General features: G+C 50.4%; 1 protein-coding gene across 3 annotated transcripts in view; it reads left to right on the top strand.

The window, feature by feature from the left end:
• The window catches only part of DENND11 (DENN domain containing 11), a 55248-nt gene that overhangs the window by 21086 nt on the left and 15766 nt on the right, over nt 1-18396 (top strand). For all 3 annotated transcript variants that reach the window (XM_059172049.1, XM_059172050.1, XM_059172051.1), the window contains exons 4-8: nt 7694-7847; nt 14430-14568; nt 15506-15637; nt 15822-15972; nt 16593-16661. In XM_059172049.1, coding sequence (XP_059028032.1) covers nt 7694-7847; nt 14430-14568; nt 15506-15637; nt 15822-15972; nt 16593-16661 — 645 coding nt within the window. The remainder of the gene's footprint in view (nt 1-7693; nt 7848-14429; nt 14569-15505; nt 15638-15821; nt 15973-16592; nt 16662-18396) is intronic.

The following is an 18396-nucleotide window of genomic DNA, read 5'->3' as shown; positions in this document are numbered from 1 at the left end:
AAGATTCTATTTATTTGACAGAGAGAGCATACAAGTAGGGGGAGCGGCAGGCAGAGGGAGAGGGAGAAGCAGACTTCCTGCTTAGCAGGGAGCCTGATGCAGGGCTCGATCCCAGAACCCTGGCATCATGACCTGAGCAGAAGGCAGATGTTTAACTGAAGGAGCTACCCAGGTGTCCATTTGAGAGAAGTTCATCTGCTTTTGGGGTACAAAAGCAGTTGACTTTTCCAGTCCTATGGGATCCCAAAATAATTGGAGTCCTGAGTTCCTGAGTTCTTCAGGACACACTGCCCTTAGGCGGCGTCTCCTTCCATTTCAGCTTGCGAAGCAGCCAGTCCTTACCTGTTGCATCTTCTTCATCAGGAGCAATCGCTGTTTTATTTCTACCACTTCCCCTGAAGTTACATGTTCCAGTGACACAGGGCCTGTCTTCTAAATTAATGAAGTTCTAGCAAGTTTTTGCGACAGCAGAACAAGGGCTCCCAGCTTTCCAGCCTGCAACACCTCTTCTCACCACCTTCCCTTGCCAGCTGCTGAGCCAAAGCCCACAGTGTCTTTTCTGATACGGGGTGACTCATTTCCAGGTGCCATCTTCTGCTTTTGCTAGAGTACAGGCAAGCCGCTACAACAGAGAGACCCCACATATAGGGACTCAAAGGAGAACGATGTACAGCTTTTCTAGCACAACAGTCTCAGAGGGAGACCAGCTGTCCGGGGGGTAATGGCTGTGTTCTGCTGGGTCATCCTGGGACCTAGGGCGTTCCGTCCTGTCTGCTCCTATCTCCTAGAGCATTGTCCTCGTCCGCGTGGTAGAAGTGGACGCACTGTTATCAGGTCATGAACTTCTGGCATGCAGGAAGAGGAAGAACCACAGGAATGCCCCGAGTTAAACACATCCCTTCTCCTTACACGCCATCGCTCAGTTCTTCATTCCTAGACATGCTTGGTGGCAAGAAGTCTGGCAGTTGTGGTCCTTAATGAGGTGACTGTGTGACGAGCTACAATCAGAAAAGTCTATTGGGGCACCTGGGTGGCTCAGTGGGTTAAGGCCTCTGCCTTCGGCTCAGGTCATGGTCCCAGGGTCCTGGGATCAAGCCCCGCGTCGGGCTTTCTGCTCGGCGGGGAGCCTGCTTCCCCCTCTCTCTCTCTCTGCCTGCCTCTCTGCCTACTTGTGATCTCTGTCAAATAAAATAAATTTTTAAAAAATCTAAAAAAAAAAAAGAAAAAGAAAAAGAAAAGTCTATTACACAGGGAAGAAGAGAGTGGCAGGCTCTACCACTGGCATAAAATGAAAACCCTAGGAGCACCTGGGTGGCTCAGTCAGTTCAGCATCTGCCTTCAGCTCAGGTCATGATCCCAGGGTCATGGGACTCCCTGCTCACTGGTTAGCCTGCTTCTCCCTCTCCCTCTGCCCCTCCCCCTCTCCTTGCTCATGCTGTCTCTTTCAAATAAATAAAATCTTAAAAAAAAAAAAAAAGGAAAGAAAGGAAAGCCTTTCCCATATCCATCCAGTAATCCCAGTAGTTACTGTTAATTTCTTCTCTGTCTTTATAAAATGTGACACAAGTGGATATTCTGTATCCGCCCCCCACCCCCACCCCGCTTTTCATTGACAAGTTAACCATGTCATTTTGTACCTTGCCATTCGCAATGATCACTATATCTAGGACATCATACTCTCCTATCAGTACAGAGAGTATCATGTCTCACAGTTGTGTACGTGCCCTACAGAGAAGATCCACACTTTCTTTATCAAGTCTTTTTTATTGATGGACATTTGGTCATTTCCAGTCTTTTGCTATTATGGATAATGAATACCTATGCACAAGAATCGTTTCACATATGAACAGCATATGTGTACCTTAAATTTCCAGAAATGAAATTGGTGGTTCAAAAGGAAGAGGCATTTATAATTGTAATAGATATTGTCAAATTGCTTTCCATAAAGATGGTGCCATTTTGCATATCCCCAGTAATGCAGGACAATGCTGTTTCCTCCCAACATTGCCAACACAAAAACAAAATGTTGAGAGTTTTGGCATTCTGATGGGTAAAACAAGGTACATGAGTTATAGTTTTAATCTGCATTTTCCTGTGAGTGATATTGAGCACCTTTATATTTGTTTGAGTTACTTGTTTTTCCTCTTCTGTGAATCATGTCTAAACTTTGGTCCAGTTTTCTTTTTTTTTTTTTTTCCTTTTTTCTGGTTATTGGCTTTATTAATTTCTAGGAGTTCTTTGTGTAGTAGGGAGATTTGTTCTTTGTGAAATAAACTGAAATATTTTTCCACTTTGTGACTCATCTTTTTTTAAATTTTATTTGTTTTATCATTATTATTATTATTTATTTGACAGAGGGAGACGCAGTGAGAAAGGGAACATAAGCAGGGGGAGGGGGAGAGGGGGAAGCAGGCTTCCCATTGATCAGGGAGCCCGATGTGGGGCTCCATCCCAGGACCCTGGGATCATGACCTGAGCCACCCAGGTGCCCCAGATTTTATTTCTTTGGGAGATAGAGAAAGAGAGAGAGTGAGTGTGTGTGTGTGTGAGCGAGCGGAGGGGGGGCAGAAGGAGAGGGAGAGATAATCCCAAGCAGACTCTGCTGAGCACGGAGCCCGATGTGGGGCTCAATCCCACCACCCAGAGATCATGACGGGAGTTATAATCAAGAGTCTGACGCTCAACCGACTGAGCCACCCAGGTGCCCCGTCATTCATCTTTCCACATTACCTTTTGTCATGCAGATGTTTTTCTTCATTGAATTCATTTATCTTTTCATGGCTCCTAGATTTCCAGTCACAGCTGGGAAGGTTTTCCAGCTTGGTGATTACAGAGGACTTGAGGTGACACGAGAGGAGGGTCTTGCATGAGGGTGTGAGGGGGGAGGGGGGAGTATTTGAGGTAAGCCCAGGCAGGGGCTGTATTGGACTACAGCAGTGACTTGTGTCTAAATTAACTAGACTTGATTTCTGAAAACATTGAGTCTGTGTTTTCTATCCATTCTTATTTTTCGCACCCCAAATTAATTTACTAGATTTCCTCCACAACTCCTGGCCTCAATATCTCTCTAGTTAGTCCTTCGTGTGACTAGTTCTTATTAATCAGAAGACATTGGAGAAGTACCTTATAATTTTTAAAACATAGAAAAAGAACGAGGAGTGTTACGGAATAAAAGGGACTTAGAACCCATTACCAGATCTCTGGACTGTGCTTAGATCATGATTCAAACAGCCAAGTGTAAAACGTTTTGGGGACAGTTGATATCATTCAAATATGGGCTTGGTATTAATTTATATTCGGGCTTCATCATTATTTTTGATAGGCGAGATATGGCATGGTGTTTATGTTCTTTTTTAAATAGACTTTATCAGTTAGAGATGTATACCAAAGTGTTTCTGGGTAAAATGTTAGGATAAGGGATTTGCTTTTAAAGTATTCTAAGAAGAATGGCAGTAGGGGGATAGGGTGCAGGTATAACCATGTTGATTAAATATTAACACTCTTGAAGCTAAGTGATGGGTAATGGGGCTTCAGATTCTTTTTTCAACTCTTGGTATAAGTTTAAAATTTTCTGTAATGAGAAGTGTAAAACACCAAAAATAAAATTACCATGTAATTATTGTAGAAGACTGAAAAAAAGAGAAAAGCTCAAGAAAATAAAAAGAACATGTTCCCACCAGCGAGTCATATCTGCCATTAACATTTATATCCTTCTAGTCTTTTTTCCCATATGTAAATATATACATATACAATAAAAAAAATACAAGGTCATTCAACATCTATAATGCCTGAGCTGATATGGTAATCTTCCCATGAATATCATGCATCATAGTTCTCAGCATCATGGTGGTTCCAAGCATTTCGGTGTATAGATATAGCATGATTTATTTAACTATATCACTGCCATTGGGCTTTTAGGTTGTTTCTTTAAAAAAAAAAAAAAAAAAGATTTTATTTATTTATTTATTTATTTATTTTTTATTTTATTTATTTGAGAGGGAGAGAGAAGTAGCAGCAGAGATAGCGAGACAAAGCATGAGCAGAGAGGAGAGGGAGCAGCCTCCCCACGGAGCAGGGAGCCCAACATGGGGCTCGGTCCCGGAACCCTGGGATCATGATCTGAGCTGAAGGCAGCTGCTTCACCGACTGAGCCACCCAGGCGCCCCTTTTCAGTTATTTCTTATATTTTGCCCCTGGAAACATGAGCACTGCTGTAGGTAAATGATCGTTCATATCCAGATACAGTCGTTTGAGCCACACTCCTAGAGATGGAGTCACGGGGTCAGACAGTACATGCAGCGTACAATGTGATCCATATTGCAAGCGCCCCTCCAGGAAGGTGGTATCCTTTTGTACCTACCCCAGAAGTCAAAGGGATGCCTCTCTTTCTGTACTTGCGAATCCAGAAGACAGATAGGCTCAGACCGGGAGCAAGTGCACGGAGCAACGCAGGGTAGCTGTCCCACAGAGGCATTTCTGGCTCTGACATTGGATGCATCATTGCTGGGGCGTGTAGGGGAAGGCAGGGTTAGCTGCAGTGGGCGTCCGCGTGGTCACAGGAGCTCATGTTCTGTCCACGAAGGGGCTTGGGCTTAAGGAGAGCCCCGTGTCCCTGGCCCTGCAGGGAGCTCTCCATCTGGCCTGGACGCTGCCTGAGGCTTCAGATCAGTTAGCATATACCGTGTGCCTCGTTCCCTAGTGTTTACGAGGTCCCATCTCTTGGACTGCCTGCATAGATGGCTTAGCCTATGTTTTGGTGTGGTACTTCCTTGTCTAAGCATCCATAGAGACAAGATCGCCCAGAAGGTCTCCTTTTGCACATCTCTGAAGCTCAACACACCTCCCAGCTCTCAACCTTGCTTCAGTACCTTTCGGGTTATCTTGGTGTGGCAGCTCGCTCATCAGTGTTGTCTGTTGCAAAATCTCCAGTGGGTTTATATTTCACGGCCTTCGTAGAACAGTTGTAACATTGACCTGGAACTGCCAGTTCTGTTTATGCCCATGCTCATATGCAGTCATCCATACCAGTGCCTTGTTCCGCTCTGCCTGTCAGAGATCTCTGAGACTGTCCCAGGACAGGCTCCGGAAACTAGCTTTCTGTCTAAGGTTCTCTAACGTAGTGAGCTTTTCTTTAGAAAGCCGGTTCAAGTATAGCGTTGTTTTTATTTTTAAAGATTTTATTTATTTTTTTGACAGAGATCACGAGTAGGCAAAGAGGCAGGCAGAGAGAGAGGAGGGAAGCAGGCTCCCTGCTGAGCAGAGAGCCCGAGGCGGGACTCCATCCCAGGACCTGGGATCATGACCTGAGCCGAAGGCAGAGGCTAACCCACTGAGCCACCCAGGCATCCCTAAGTATAGCATCTTAAGGTAGTCAAACAGAAAAGACCATTAATCGGGCATCCAATCCACAACCTAGGAAATAAAGAGTGTCACTGAAATTACCCTGGATACAGGTAAAGCCCCCCTTTAGTGCAGAAAACAGTGTATTGAAAATACAGTGAACTGATTCTCCCTGTTCCTTTAGGGAAATTACATCCTAGTGAAAACACCTTTGAACTTCATCATCTTTGCATTCTTTTGTGTTAAGCAAATTTTTGTCAGTTGGACACACATCCTTAAAGGGTATCTGGAATCTGCCATTGTCTCAGAATTACACAGAGCTGAGGCACCGTGGGTTTCCCAGGGAGCACACGAGTAAGAGTGAAAGAAAGGGTTATAAGCCCCCACCTCCCATCGGCAGGCATTGTTAGGTCACGGGATTGCCTTCTTGTGCAAAGCTTAGAACGGAATGTATAGGAACCCCCAAATTAGAGAGCCTCCCCCTCAACACACCCCAGAGGAACTTACCTGAGCGATAAGTTTCTAAAATGTAGTTGATGTTGATTTTTTTTTTCTTTTTTTAAACATGAATTTGTCCCAAGACCTCCTGCAGGGGCTTGGCCTGACTCTTCCCCCTTTGCCCTCTTCCCTGTGTGTCGGGCCCTCACCGTGCGCCCGGCTACATGTTGCGGGATGGCTGGGGAGGAAGGAGCCGCGCGTTGTGAGCGACCAAAGTGGGGCATGAACTGCGTGAGGTGTTCTTTCTGCTTCATTTTCCTCTTAAAGACTCTTGAGGTGATACTGGTATCTCTGCCCGAAGGTGAGTGGGGAAACAGCGGGTTTTGAACAGTGTGGTAACTTGCCTGAGATCTCACCGTATGGGGTGGAGGCATTGCCTTGGCGTCGGGAGCCGGGGGTTCCTCTGGAGAGGAGGCAGTTCCAGGGCAGCTGGCTCCTGGCTGGACTGTGAGAATCTTGACCCTGAGCAGTTTATGCCCAAGTTTGGGGTCGGCCGACAGCGATAGATTGAGGCGCTTGCCTACTGTGGTCATGGTTGTTCCACAGCTAACCGTGATTGGCTATATTTTGACTCTTGATTGTTGCAATATGATGGAAGTTGTAGGGCACCAGGAAAAAAAGACTGAAAGGGTTGTAATGCCTTGTATTCCTCCCTGTGTTTGTTTCCTAAGGCTGTGCTAACAAAGTACCCCAAAGTGGGGGGTTTAAAGCGGCGGGAATCCTCTTATGTTCTGGAGGCAGGAAGTCTGAAATCAGGACGTCGGTAGGGTTGGCTCCTTCTGTGGCCGTGAGGGAGAATCTGCTCCTTGTCTCTCTCCTGGCTTCGGATGGTCTGCTGGTGATCTCTGGTGGTCCTCACTCCTGACCTCTGCCTCTGTCTTCACGTGGTGGTCTCATGTGTATCTCAGTGTGTCCAGATTGCCCCCTTTTGATAAGGTCATTGATCCTTTGGACTAGGATCCACTCCGGTGACTTCTCTTTAACTTGATTATCTCTGTAAAGACTCTGTCTCCAAAGACGGTGCTCTTTGGTACTGAGAGTTAGGGATCCAGCAGAACTTTTTTCTGGAGGAGAGTGGAGAGGGACAAATCACCCCTGAGCACCCCCATTCAACATGGCGCCACAGAATGCCCACAATGCTCCTCTGCTTGACCCTGAACACCCCCATTCAACATGGCACCACAGAACACCCACAATGCTCCTGTGCTTCCCTTGAAGGCAGGATTCTCCATGTCCAGGTGCCCCAGGGATTCAATGTGGCTTTCTTGGCTTGGGGGACAGTTGACAGGGCTCCCCACAGCCCAGTCTCTGCAGGCTCAAGCAGTTGGGTGGGAAAATAAGAGATTTTGAGGTTTTTATTATTTAATTACTTGATGCTGAAAGTATGAGGCCTGGTGACATCCAGTAATGATTGTTTTCCCTTGAGACACTGAGGGGTCAGCTTCCTCTGAGTCTTCTATAACAAAGCAAACAAGCATGGTTTCTCGACAGCGAGCGGCTTTAAGCTGGGGATTTAGGGTCTTGCCAGCTGTCCCTGTCTCTGTGTTCTCCGGGAAGAGCCACACGTCCGTGAGCACACCTTGCCCTAGAGGCGTGGACGGTAGTCACAGTGTGTTCCTTCTGTGACTTTCCCTCAAGGAGGAGAATGTGATCGAAGGTGTCAGGGAGAATCAGACCCCCACATTCGAGCTTTCTGTAAGGATCTTCTGTAGCCAAAGTAGGCATCTGAGGCAACTTCAGAATGGGGGTCTTTTTGGTTTATCCCTTTGTCCTTAAGCGTTCTAGCCCGTGGGACGAGGGGCGTGCGTGGCAAGCACCGGGGCCAGAGCTGTTCTCACTGTGCGTGTGTTTGCAGACACCAGCTGGAGACGCCGGGCCATTACTCCCATCTGGCTGCGTTCTATGAGGACAAAAAAGGGGTGCTCCACGCCGGGCCGGGGAGAGGCGGCAGCCTGCCCCCTGTCTACTGGCTGCCTTCCATCCACCGATACATGTACCCCGAGATGAAGGTAGGGCTAGCCGTGCGCTCACACAGTCCTGGACTTGTGTCTGCTACTGTGGTTGTTGTTGTTGTTTTTTAAATTCCTAAGGAATTTATGTCTGGGACCTATGCCCAAAGTTTGGTTTTGATGGGTTTCTGACCTAAGCATTTGGGTTCTTTTAAAACACAAGGCAACAGTATGCTTTCTAGACGTGGCTGTCACCGTGGAGCAAAGCCACGTGGGAGGCTAGGCCAGTCGTGGCGGAGTCCTAGCGGGGGGGAAGGGGGCTTTGATCCTGGTATTGGCTGAGATCATTTAAAACCAGACCCTTGAACTAAAAAGATGAAAGAAGAAGAACATGGTGAACAGATGTCCTGTTCTGTGGTTACCGTCTTCCTGATGCTGCCTTATCACATTTTGTTCCAAAGTCCTTTGCCGGGGTGCCGGAATGTGTTCCTTCACAGTTCACAGCCTGAGGTGTTGGGAGGCTGCAGAGATGAGTAGGAACGTGAAGCTCCTTCTCCCTCCCCTGCAGGTGGTCACAAGCTAAGTCAGGGGAAACAGAGCTCCCTGGTGGGGATTCTGTGCCGGGGTTTGAGAGGAAACTCTGACATCTTCAAAGAGGAGTTGGTCCCTGAAGTACTTGGCTGGGTGAGAAGGAAGGAATGCTGATTCCAGACTGAGGGGGGGTGGGGGGGCTCTTGGGAGTCGTGGTCTGTGGCTCTCTCAGAACGTGGGTGTTCTGCCAGTATTTGTCTATACCTGATGCACCATCTTTTTAAAAAATATTTATTTATTTTTAAAGATTTTATTTATTTATTTGACAGAGATCACTAGTAGGCAGAGAGGCAGGCAGAGAGAGAGGGGGAAGCAGGCTCCCCACTGAGCAGAGAACCCAATGCGGGGCTCGATCCCAGGACCTTGAGATCATGACCCAAGCCAAAGGCAGAGGCTTAACCCACTGAGCCATCCAGGCACCCCCCCCCCTTTTTTTTTTTAAGTAAAGGATTGTTTCATAAACCAAGTGAGGTCTGTGAAGGTTCAGTGACTTACGGCCTTACAGCTAGGAGATAGAGCCAGGATTTAAACATGGGGCTAGAGCCACAGCTAGTACACGCTCCCCACCAGCCCTGTGGAGAGGTGGGTGGAAGAAATCACAAGGCAGGTTTACAGGACAGAGATGCCGCAGGTTCAGCTCCAGACTGCCACGGTAAAGTGCAGTAAAGTGAGTTCAATGCAGTGTTTGGTGACAGACTGCAGTGAAGTGCAGACAAAAGTTATGTTTATACCATGCTGTAGTTTCTTAAATGTGCAATAATGTGCACATTTATATTGCACAAAATGTGCAATAATGCTGTGTCTAAAAAGCAAAAGTACATACCTTAATGAAATAATATAGTGCTAAAAATGCTAATCATTATCTGTGCTCTCAGTGTATCATAATCACTGATCATAGATGACCATCATAAATAAATAATAATGAAAAAAATTTTTTTAAGATTTATTTCTTGGGGTGCCTGAGTGGCTCAGTGGATGGGGCCTTTGCTTTCGGCTCAGGTCATGGTCTTGGGTTCCTGGAGTTGAGTCCAGTGTTGAGCTCTTTGCTAAGCGGGGAGCCTGCTTCCCTCTCACTCTCTCTGACTGCTTGTGATCTCTGTCAAATAAATAAATAAAATCTTTAAAAAAAAGATTTATTTCTTTATTTCATTTAGAGAGCATGAGTAGGAGGGGGGAAGAGAGGGAATCTCAAGCAGATTCTGCTGAGCACGGAGCCTGACACGGGGCTTGATCTCAGGACCCTGAGATCATGACCTGAGCTGAAGCAGTGAGGTGGGTGCTTAACCGACTGAGCCACCCAGGCACCCCAATAATAATGAAAATTTTGAAAAATTGTAAGAGTTACTAAAATGTGACACAGAGATGCGATGTGGGCAGCTGCCATTGGGAAAATGACACCAACAGACTTGCTCGGTGCAAGGTTGCCACAGACTTTCAATTTATAAAAAATGCAGCAACTGCGAAGCCCAATAAAGTGAAGGGCGGTAAAATGAGGTCTGCCTGGAGTTTGACTGGGATTGAATTTCCGTGTCAACTGACCAGGAGAGAAACGATTGGAAAAGTAGGTTGGAATCGAATTGTAGAGAACCTTAAATACTTGAGCAATGAATATGAACCCAGTAGGTACCAGTTAGGGTCTTGCCAGGAGAACATAAACTATGTTAGATATAGTAAAGAAACTTCATTTTTAAAAATATTTTGTTTATTTATTTGACAGAGCACAAGCAAGGAGAGTGGCAGGGAGAGGGAGAGGAAGAAGCAGGCTCCCCACAGAGCAGGGAGCCTGATGTGGGACTCCATCCCAGGACCCTGGGATCAGGACCTGAGCCAAAGTCAGACACTTAACCCACTGAGCCACCCAGGCACCCTCCAAAATACTTTAATACGGAGAATCCATAACCTAGGCACTGGAAGGCTGAAAGAACAAAAAGGGGCAAGGGAATCTAGATGTTTGTATTTATAGATAGCTCCTACCTTCTGTTAGCTACCCCAATGTTAATGGTTTGAATTAATACATATTTACTAGCTCACAGTTTCTGTGAGCCAGGAATTCAGGCATGTGTTGGCTGGGTCCTCTGCTTCGTGGTCTCCCATGAGACCGTAGTCAAGGTTTCAGCCAGGGATAGGGTCTTGTCTGAAGGCTTGACTGGGGAAGTATCCACTTCCAAGCTTACGTGGTTGTTGGAGGATTGGTTTCCTTGAGGGCCAGTGGACTGAGGCCTTCGGTACGGCTGCCTCTGTGTGGTCCTTAGTCCATAGCAGGTGGGTCTCTCCAACACGGTAGCTTGGTTCATCAAAGTCAACGAGCGCAAAAGTCTCCTAGCAAGGGGGAAATCAAAATCCTTTGTAACCTAACTGGAAGTGACAGCCCTGCAAAGTCGCCGTCTTCTGTTGGTTAAAGCAAGTTGCTCAGGAGAGAGGCTTACATAAGGCTGTAAATAACAAGAGGTGGGGATCACCGAGGGCCCTCTTAGAGGCTGCCTGCTGTGTGCCCCCTCCCAAGGCTGGGATAGCAGAGGCCAGGATGACATTATCAAAATGACAGGGGCTTGAGGAAGGGCCCTACACAGCCTGTGCTCAGGTATCTTAGGCTGTCTGCACCTGCTGATGCTGGACCCTCGGGGGTGGGGGGAGTTGAGGGGGGATGTGGCTCGGCTGCAGCTGCTGGGAGAAGCTGAAGGCCAGAATCAGAGATGTCCTCTGCTGCTGGCAGAATACTAGCAGGAGTGAGACACTGAAGAGAGCTCCTTCTCCCTTCCAGCCAGTCATTTCATCCCAGGGGAGGAATATAACAGGAAGACGGCTGCCACGGGAGTCCAAGGAATGTCGCTTAAAGAGTTCCCCGCACCACAGTGTTCCCTGAGAGGCAGTAATTAAGAAATGTTCCTTAAGGGTCATTAGGTGATTCTGGGTCTGTATTGACTGAACCCTGACCTTGTCCTCGCCACTTCTAACTCTGACCCACTTTTTCCTTCTCACATTGCTGCTGGGCTATCTCAAACCCACAGGGAGGGGATCAGCATCTGACCTGGGTGTCCCAGGATTCCTCCTCCCCATAGGCCATGAAGGAGGGACAGCAGGGAGAGAAAGAAAAATCACCTTCTGCTTCTGCTCCATGGAGGGCAGCTCACGAGCACACATGTCAAATGCTACTTCCTGCAGGGGCAAAGGTCCTGGGGTAGGTCGCAGATGGAAATGTGAGTGACCTTGTTACAAAAACAATTTGTAAGTACTTATTAAAAATACCTGTACCCTTCGCTTTGGCAGTCCGGCTCCTTAGGATTTTTCCTGTATTTATAAACCACCAGAATACAGTGATGTCCCTCTAAGCATGTTGAAGTCAGCAGTGGAGAGAGTGGTGGAAAGTGAGAATGCCCCATATGTGAGACAGCCTGCATAAATAATGAATTAGGGCATACATCGTTGATGTGGAGGGTCTACCAGGAAGTGTTTTAGGGTGAGAACAGCAAAGTGCAGAAAGCTGTATGTGATACAATCACGTGCTTTTGTACAGTAATCACAGCCTCAGGTGTGGGCACATACTACACACATGCATCGGCGTGGGACAGGGCTTCGGTATGCACTAGGTTACTAATACATATATTACCCGGGGGTGAGCTAAGATATGGATGGATGGTGTGGATAAGTATAAAAAAGGAAAGGACCAGGAGAAAAATGACAGCACTTGAAACAGTGCCATATATATGACCCGTGGTCCTTTATGAAATATCGCATGTATGTACATATAAAGAAATGTCTCTAGAAGCTTTCTCTTGAAACATGATATTTTGTAGTCACAAGTTAAAAAGCATAAATATGTAGTTCAGTGAATTTCTACAGTGTGAACACCCCTAGGAAGAAAGGTTTACAGTAAGCGTTTAAAGGTAGGGTCAGATCTGGGACGATTGCAGAGACAAAAATCCCTGGCAAGGGAGGAAGGAAGGCTCGAGGCCTCTCTGATGGGTCCGGCAGTGCCTGGTAGACGTCCGCCGCGGGAGGTGGGGAAGTCGGAGAGAGCGCAGGGACTGCGCCCGAGGACCCGATGGAGTCCCTGGGCCGTGGGTACAGGGTGGAGCGGAGGCGAGGGACGGAGACAGAGCCCACAGGGTCACCGGCCGCAGCCAGGGCGCGAAGAGAGCCTGGAGTACAGGCCTTGGAAGGCCGGAAGGAAAATGTGAAGGCGGGAGCTGCATGAGGCAGGAGATGAGTTTCCTATAAAAGCAACAGCAAGATGAGGCCCAGACCAGGGAAACAGATTTAGGTGAAAGCAGGAGAAACGTCCCTTGACGTAACCCCTTCCCTCATTGCCTGGGCCCGGCCCTGCACCTCAGCTATTAGAAGTTCCCAGGAAATACCATGTTGTCTCTTGTCTCCGGGCCTTTGCCCACACTAGCTCCTCTACCAAGAACACTGTTGGTCCAGCTCCTCCTCCATGTTCAAGCCGAGACCCACCTGTCTCTCCGAGAATCGGGTCAGTGCCTCCTGGGAGCTCCCGCAGCCCCTGCCCCCTTCCATCCGCTCTCAGGCTCGATCGGATCGCGGGTGCTCCTGCTTCTGCCTGTAGTTCCTACACTACATGGAGGGCCAGGGCTGGGCTTTTCCAAGGTTCATTATCCGACTGAGCTTACTTCGCACAGTTAGTGCAAAGTTAGCGTGTGAGAAATATCTCTTGTCCAAGTGCATCTGTGTGTGCATCCGTGAATGGATGAGTGAGTGAGACCAGAATTAAGGACTGATCATTTATTCTGGGATCCTAGGGCCCAGGACATGTTCAGGCAAAACCCTGCTGGGCCTTCATGCAGAGGAGGAGCATGCTTGGGCTTGAGGATCACCAGAGGGGAGGCTGGGAGAGGCCTGGAGGGGCGTGGGCTCCTGTTCCTGTCCAGTTGCCTGCGTAGTTTTGTGAAAGATTGGGGTTGGAGCAGTCTGACCAGACCTGGTGGTTCGGGGCCTCTCCTGCTGGAGATCTGGGAGAGGTGTAGCACAGGGGTGGGACAGGGACCCTCAGCAGAGGGCAGCCTTTCTGCCAGTGGGGGGCAAGTGAAAGGCGCAAGTGTGGGGATGATGCTGCCCCAGGAGAGGGTGGCTCCTGCGGTGGGTCCCCAGGGCTCCCAGCCAGCAAGCCTGGCTCCGGTCTCTGTGTGGGCGCAGCTCCTCAGACGTCCTCTCGCCAGCGCCCCCAGTGGGTGGTGGGCGCTATTGCTTCTGACCCAAGCGTGGAGGTGACCTTCCAAAAGGCCTGCTGAGGGACAGAGCCCGAGGATTTCCTGTTTCATCAGCGCCTCCGTGCTGAGCATTTCATGTGGTTTTTTTCTCAGAAGGTCCTGACAGCCATGGGAGGGACTGGATTCCACAGATCAGGAGAGGGAACAGGAAATGTTGGCTAACTTCCCCCGGGCCTCCCATCAGTAAATGGCAGAGCCGGGATTGGAATTCAGCTTTTCTGGGGTCAGAGCTCCTGGGGACTTCCTGGCCCAGGGCTCCTAGAAGCAGCCCTCAGTGGCGACAGGCTCCTTGCACTTGGCAGGAAGGAAGAGGCTGGACCCCATGTGCAGCGTTATTGAGCACGGAGGCCCTTGAGGTCCTCTACCTGTAACCTGCACACTCATTCCCTTCCCGCAGTAGCACGCCTGTGCACACGGGGAGCTCATTACCTCACCCCTTCCAGGGCTCAGTAATGGTTTTAAGTTGAATGTTCTCTTTGAGACTGTACTGTCGATTCAGAAACTCTTCTTCCTGACTTTTCAAAAATCACGTTCATCTTTTTTCTTGTGCGCCCCCTCTCCCGAGGAAAGCACTTCATGATCCCGAAACTCAGACCTCATTTTATTGTATCAGGGGAGCCGTTGGAGGATCAAAATCTTGTCTGAAAGTGAGACTCTAAAGTGAATAATACCATTTTGTGTGGAAGTAGCCATCCCTCGGTGCCTCTGTTGGTTGTTCTCTGGTTTGTGGGGGGCGGGAGGTAGGTGTTTAGTGCACAGCTGTACTGAGTCATTTTTCTCATCTTGAATGGGCTTGCCTCTTCCTCTGTTTTTTTGTTTTTTTCAGATCACGCACCCAGCTGGCTGCATGTCTCAGTTTATCAAGTTCTTTGGAGAACAGATCCTCATCCTTTGGAAATTCGCCTTACTTCGAAAACGCATTTTGATATTTTCTCCCCCTCCTGTGGGTGTCGTGTGCTACAGAGGTAACTAGAAGCCAGCGTTCGGTTTTCTAGAGCAGAAACCGCCTGAGTCTTCCCATTGTTGACCAAGTTCGGAAGAGTTTGGGGTGACCCAGGGGGTCCCAGGTTTCCAGCGTGGGAATATCAGGGTTGGCCTTGTGTTCTAGAATGGGCTCTGGCGGCAGAGCAGAAGTTGGGTTGGGGGACTCATCCATAGTCCGGTGGCAGAGAATAGATGTGAGAGAAGGTGGACTCTGACACGTCGAGGAGGTAAACCTGGCAGACATTGGTGTGTGATGTGGGTTGTACGGTTCTGATGTGTGTGAGGTAATGGAGGAAGTGTTCCGGATGACAAGGATGGTGGGGCCACCAGATGGGGGCCCAGGAGGAGGAGAGGGGGTGGGGTGGTAGTCTTTGCCTTGTACACGAGGAGGACACCAGGCACCGGTGTGGTCGGGTCAGGACCTCAGGGGAAAGTCAGGCTGGAGAAAGAGATTTGACAGTGGCACGCAGAGTGCCGGTGACCACAGGATGGATGGTGTCTCTCGGGGAGAGCCAGAGTGAAGGGAGGTGATGTAGGCACAGGAGGTGAAGCAACACATGGGGATGACAATGGTGACTGAGCTGGGGCAGTCAGAAAAAGGGAGGGAACCAGGAGATGTGGGGGTTACCACAGCCAGGAGTTACCAGGAGGGGGAGGGTCAACAGGGCCAGATCCTAAGCAAGACTTGTGAGGGAAGACTGGAAACCATCTGTTGGCTGTGTAAGGCCTCCTTGGTGTCCCTTGAGATCGCGTTCCGCTGTGGGACCGGAAAGGCTGGCACGCCTGCCCAAACCCCTCAGAATGCCAGTGCTCCACGGTGACCGGGGTTCTAGGACAGGCTGACTGCTCGGAGGGGGCGGCCAGCAGGCTGCGAGGGAGGAGGGACACACTCTCCCCTCTCCCCTTCCTGTCCCACAGTGTACTGCTGCTGCTGTCTGGCCAACGTCTCCCTGCCTGGCATCGGGGGCACCATTCCCGAGTCCAAGCCTTTCTTCTATGTGAACGTGGCTGACATCGAGAGCCTGGAGGTAGAGGTGTCCTATGTGGCCTGTGAGTACGGGGACCTCCCCGCGTCCTGCCCTCACGTCCTCGGCCCGAACCCCTCCGGCCCCCCGGGGTGGCCTCCTCCTCGCAGACGCGGGGCTCCCGGACCCCTGGTTTCCTCAGTGGGGCTGGGCGGGTGTGTTTCGGGGACGGCCTCCAGGTTCCCAGACCCCGAACTGGGATGTCGCAGGCACCACGGAGAAGATTTTCGAGGAGAAGCGGGAGCTGTACGACGTCTACGTGGACAACCAGAACGTGAAGACGCACCACGACCACCTGCAGCCTTTGCTGAAGATCAACAGCGCCGACCGCGAGAAATACCGGCGGCTCAACGAGCAGAGGTGGGGGACGGGGGGAGGGGCAGAGGGAAGGGGGGAGGGGAGCCGGGGTGGGGGGTGGGGGGTGGGGGGTGGGGGGGTGGGGCTGGCCCGCGCCCTGCCAGAGGGGCCCCCGGGGTCTGTCCGTGAGGCCGTGCTGCGTCGGGGTGGCACGTACCCGTGGGGTGACTTCTTTCCGGTGGGCCTCAGAACCCGGGGGACCCAGGGACAGCACCAGCCCGGAGTGAGCACCCAGGGAGCCTGGTGTTGCCAAGTGCTTATGCATCCTCTCGCCTAATTCTCAGACTTTGGTTCTGCGACATGAGTGGCCTCTGCGGTATCAGTGGCGAGATCAGTAATATCATCCCCATCATCCCTGTTCGGGGGGCGTTTAAGAAAGATGGTCGCTTGCCTGAGATCACACCGGGCTGCAACTGGCCCCGCACCCCAGGGGCTGGACTCCAAGCCCAGTCTCTTCCTTTCCCGTCCATCTTCCACAGCTTTGGGTCCGGGGGCTGGGGCTGCCCTTCCTGGGGCGGGTGGCGGAGGGTGGCCCATGCAGGAGCCTGACCGAGGACCTGCCCGGTGTCGTGGGTCCTGCAGCAGCATCGGAGCGTGATGGTGGCCTCCCTCCCTCCCCGCAGGCAGATGCTGCTGTACTCCCAGGAGGTGGAGGAAGACTACAACCCTTGTGAGGAGGACCTCTTTGTGCTGTAAGTCAGCCCGGCGCGTGTGGGGTATCCACCACCGCTTTGGGCCTCGACCCTTTCGCTGTCACCCTCCGCAGCCCAGGCATGTCCTTTGTTGCTGCCCAGTGCGCTGGGAGCTGGGCTTCGTATGGAGTCCGCCGTGAGCCCTGAGATGCCATCGAGGGGACCCCCCCCCCCCCAGAGAAGTTAAGGAGAGAAGCAGGGAAGTTCAGAGAAAATGGGAGTCCCAGTGTGTCTTTCCCGTGAGCATTCCCTGCGGATGTCCACTGCATAGACGCGTCTGTCCGTCAGGACTCAGGGCTCCTCCATCGCCTTGTTTGAATAAAGCCGTTCCTCACATTAAGTATTATGGCAGAATCAGAAATTGTGCCTTTTGAACCCAATGAAAGCTCTTTCCCCTGAATGTGATGGTGGTCGGGACAGGACCCGTGGTCCGTACACCTCACGGCGTTCGTCTCCTGTCTGAGCAGCTGTGGGAAGCAGCGATCAGGGTGGAGGACAGAACAGCGCTTGCGACAGAAGCCATTCTCCGCGGTCCCTGTCGGTCTTCCTTCCCTGTGCGCTGGGGTGGGGGCAAGAAGGGGCCCTTGCAGCTAGAACGGTACCTGGCTTGGAGACCTTTTTTTTCTTTTAATTTTACTTACTTATGTGAGAAAAAGAGTGCACAAGCAGGGGGAGCAGCAGGCAGAGGGAGAAGCAGGCTCCCGCCGAGCAGGGAGCCTACTATGGGGCTCCATCCCAGGACCCTGAGATCGTGATCTGAGCCGAAGACAGACATTCAACTGACTGAGCCACCCAGGAGCCCCATGGCTTGAAAACTTCTGATAAAGTGTCCTTCCCAGTCCTCCTGTGATGTTGACATGTCATAGTGTATGGAATTGAGCCAAGAGCCCACAGTGTTGTCAAGGTGTGACACGTTCTGCTACATCTGAAATTCCTGAGAGCTGAGAGTCGCTTTGGGCCTGAGGAGCCTTTGCCGAGCCTGAGACCCCTGTGGAACAGAGCTAGAAAGTCAGGACAGTGAATGCCTTTTCTGCATATGACTTGTGTATTTATGTAGTACCACAAACCCATGACATTCAAATCGTGTTCTGTGTATAATCCCACCACCACCGGCAGCAGCAGGGGAAAAAAAAAAAAAAAAAGCGAATCAAAGGAAAACAAATACGGGGAGCCATGGCGGTATTGGCTTATCAATGCCCCCGTCAATGTCCCTGGTGCCTTCTGTGTCCCCGTCACCCCTGTCTCCCAGCTTTGCTGGCTGTGAGACCTCCCTGGGCCTGTCCCGGCTCCTGAGCCCCAGCTCTGCCTGGCATGCTCTGTGGGATCTCAGGCCCCCAGTGGCTCAGGCTGGGGGCTGGACCGGTTCGGAGCCCTGCTCTGTTCCCACCACGGCTCACCCCTGCTGCTGGCTCCAGTGGCCTGTCCCCGAGGCTTTGAAGGTGACTTTTAGTTTCTCACGTTCTCTCTAGACCTCAGAGCTGCATCATCAGTGGGTTTGGGGTTTTGTTTTTTCTTTCTCCTCCCCTTATGACTAGGAGGCAGAGGAACACAGAGTATGGGAGCGCAGTACAGCATCTGTAGGAACCCTCCATAGGAAAGTTGGGTTTTGGCAGTCAGGCCATCACTGGTTCAAAGACTTTGCCAATCATACTGTGATTAGTGTCCATGGTTTCTTTGCTAAACCTAGTGTCAACCCTGGAACTTTGATCCTATTTCCTTATTTTCAGGACTGTTT

The sequence above is a fragment of the Mustela lutreola genome, chromosome 4 (genome assembly GCF_030435805.1).
Source record: "Mustela lutreola isolate mMusLut2 chromosome 4, mMusLut2.pri, whole genome shotgun sequence".
Classification (NCBI taxonomy): Eukaryota; Metazoa; Chordata; class Mammalia; order Carnivora; family Mustelidae; genus Mustela; species Mustela lutreola.
This window is presented reverse-complemented; position numbering and strand designations above follow the sequence as displayed.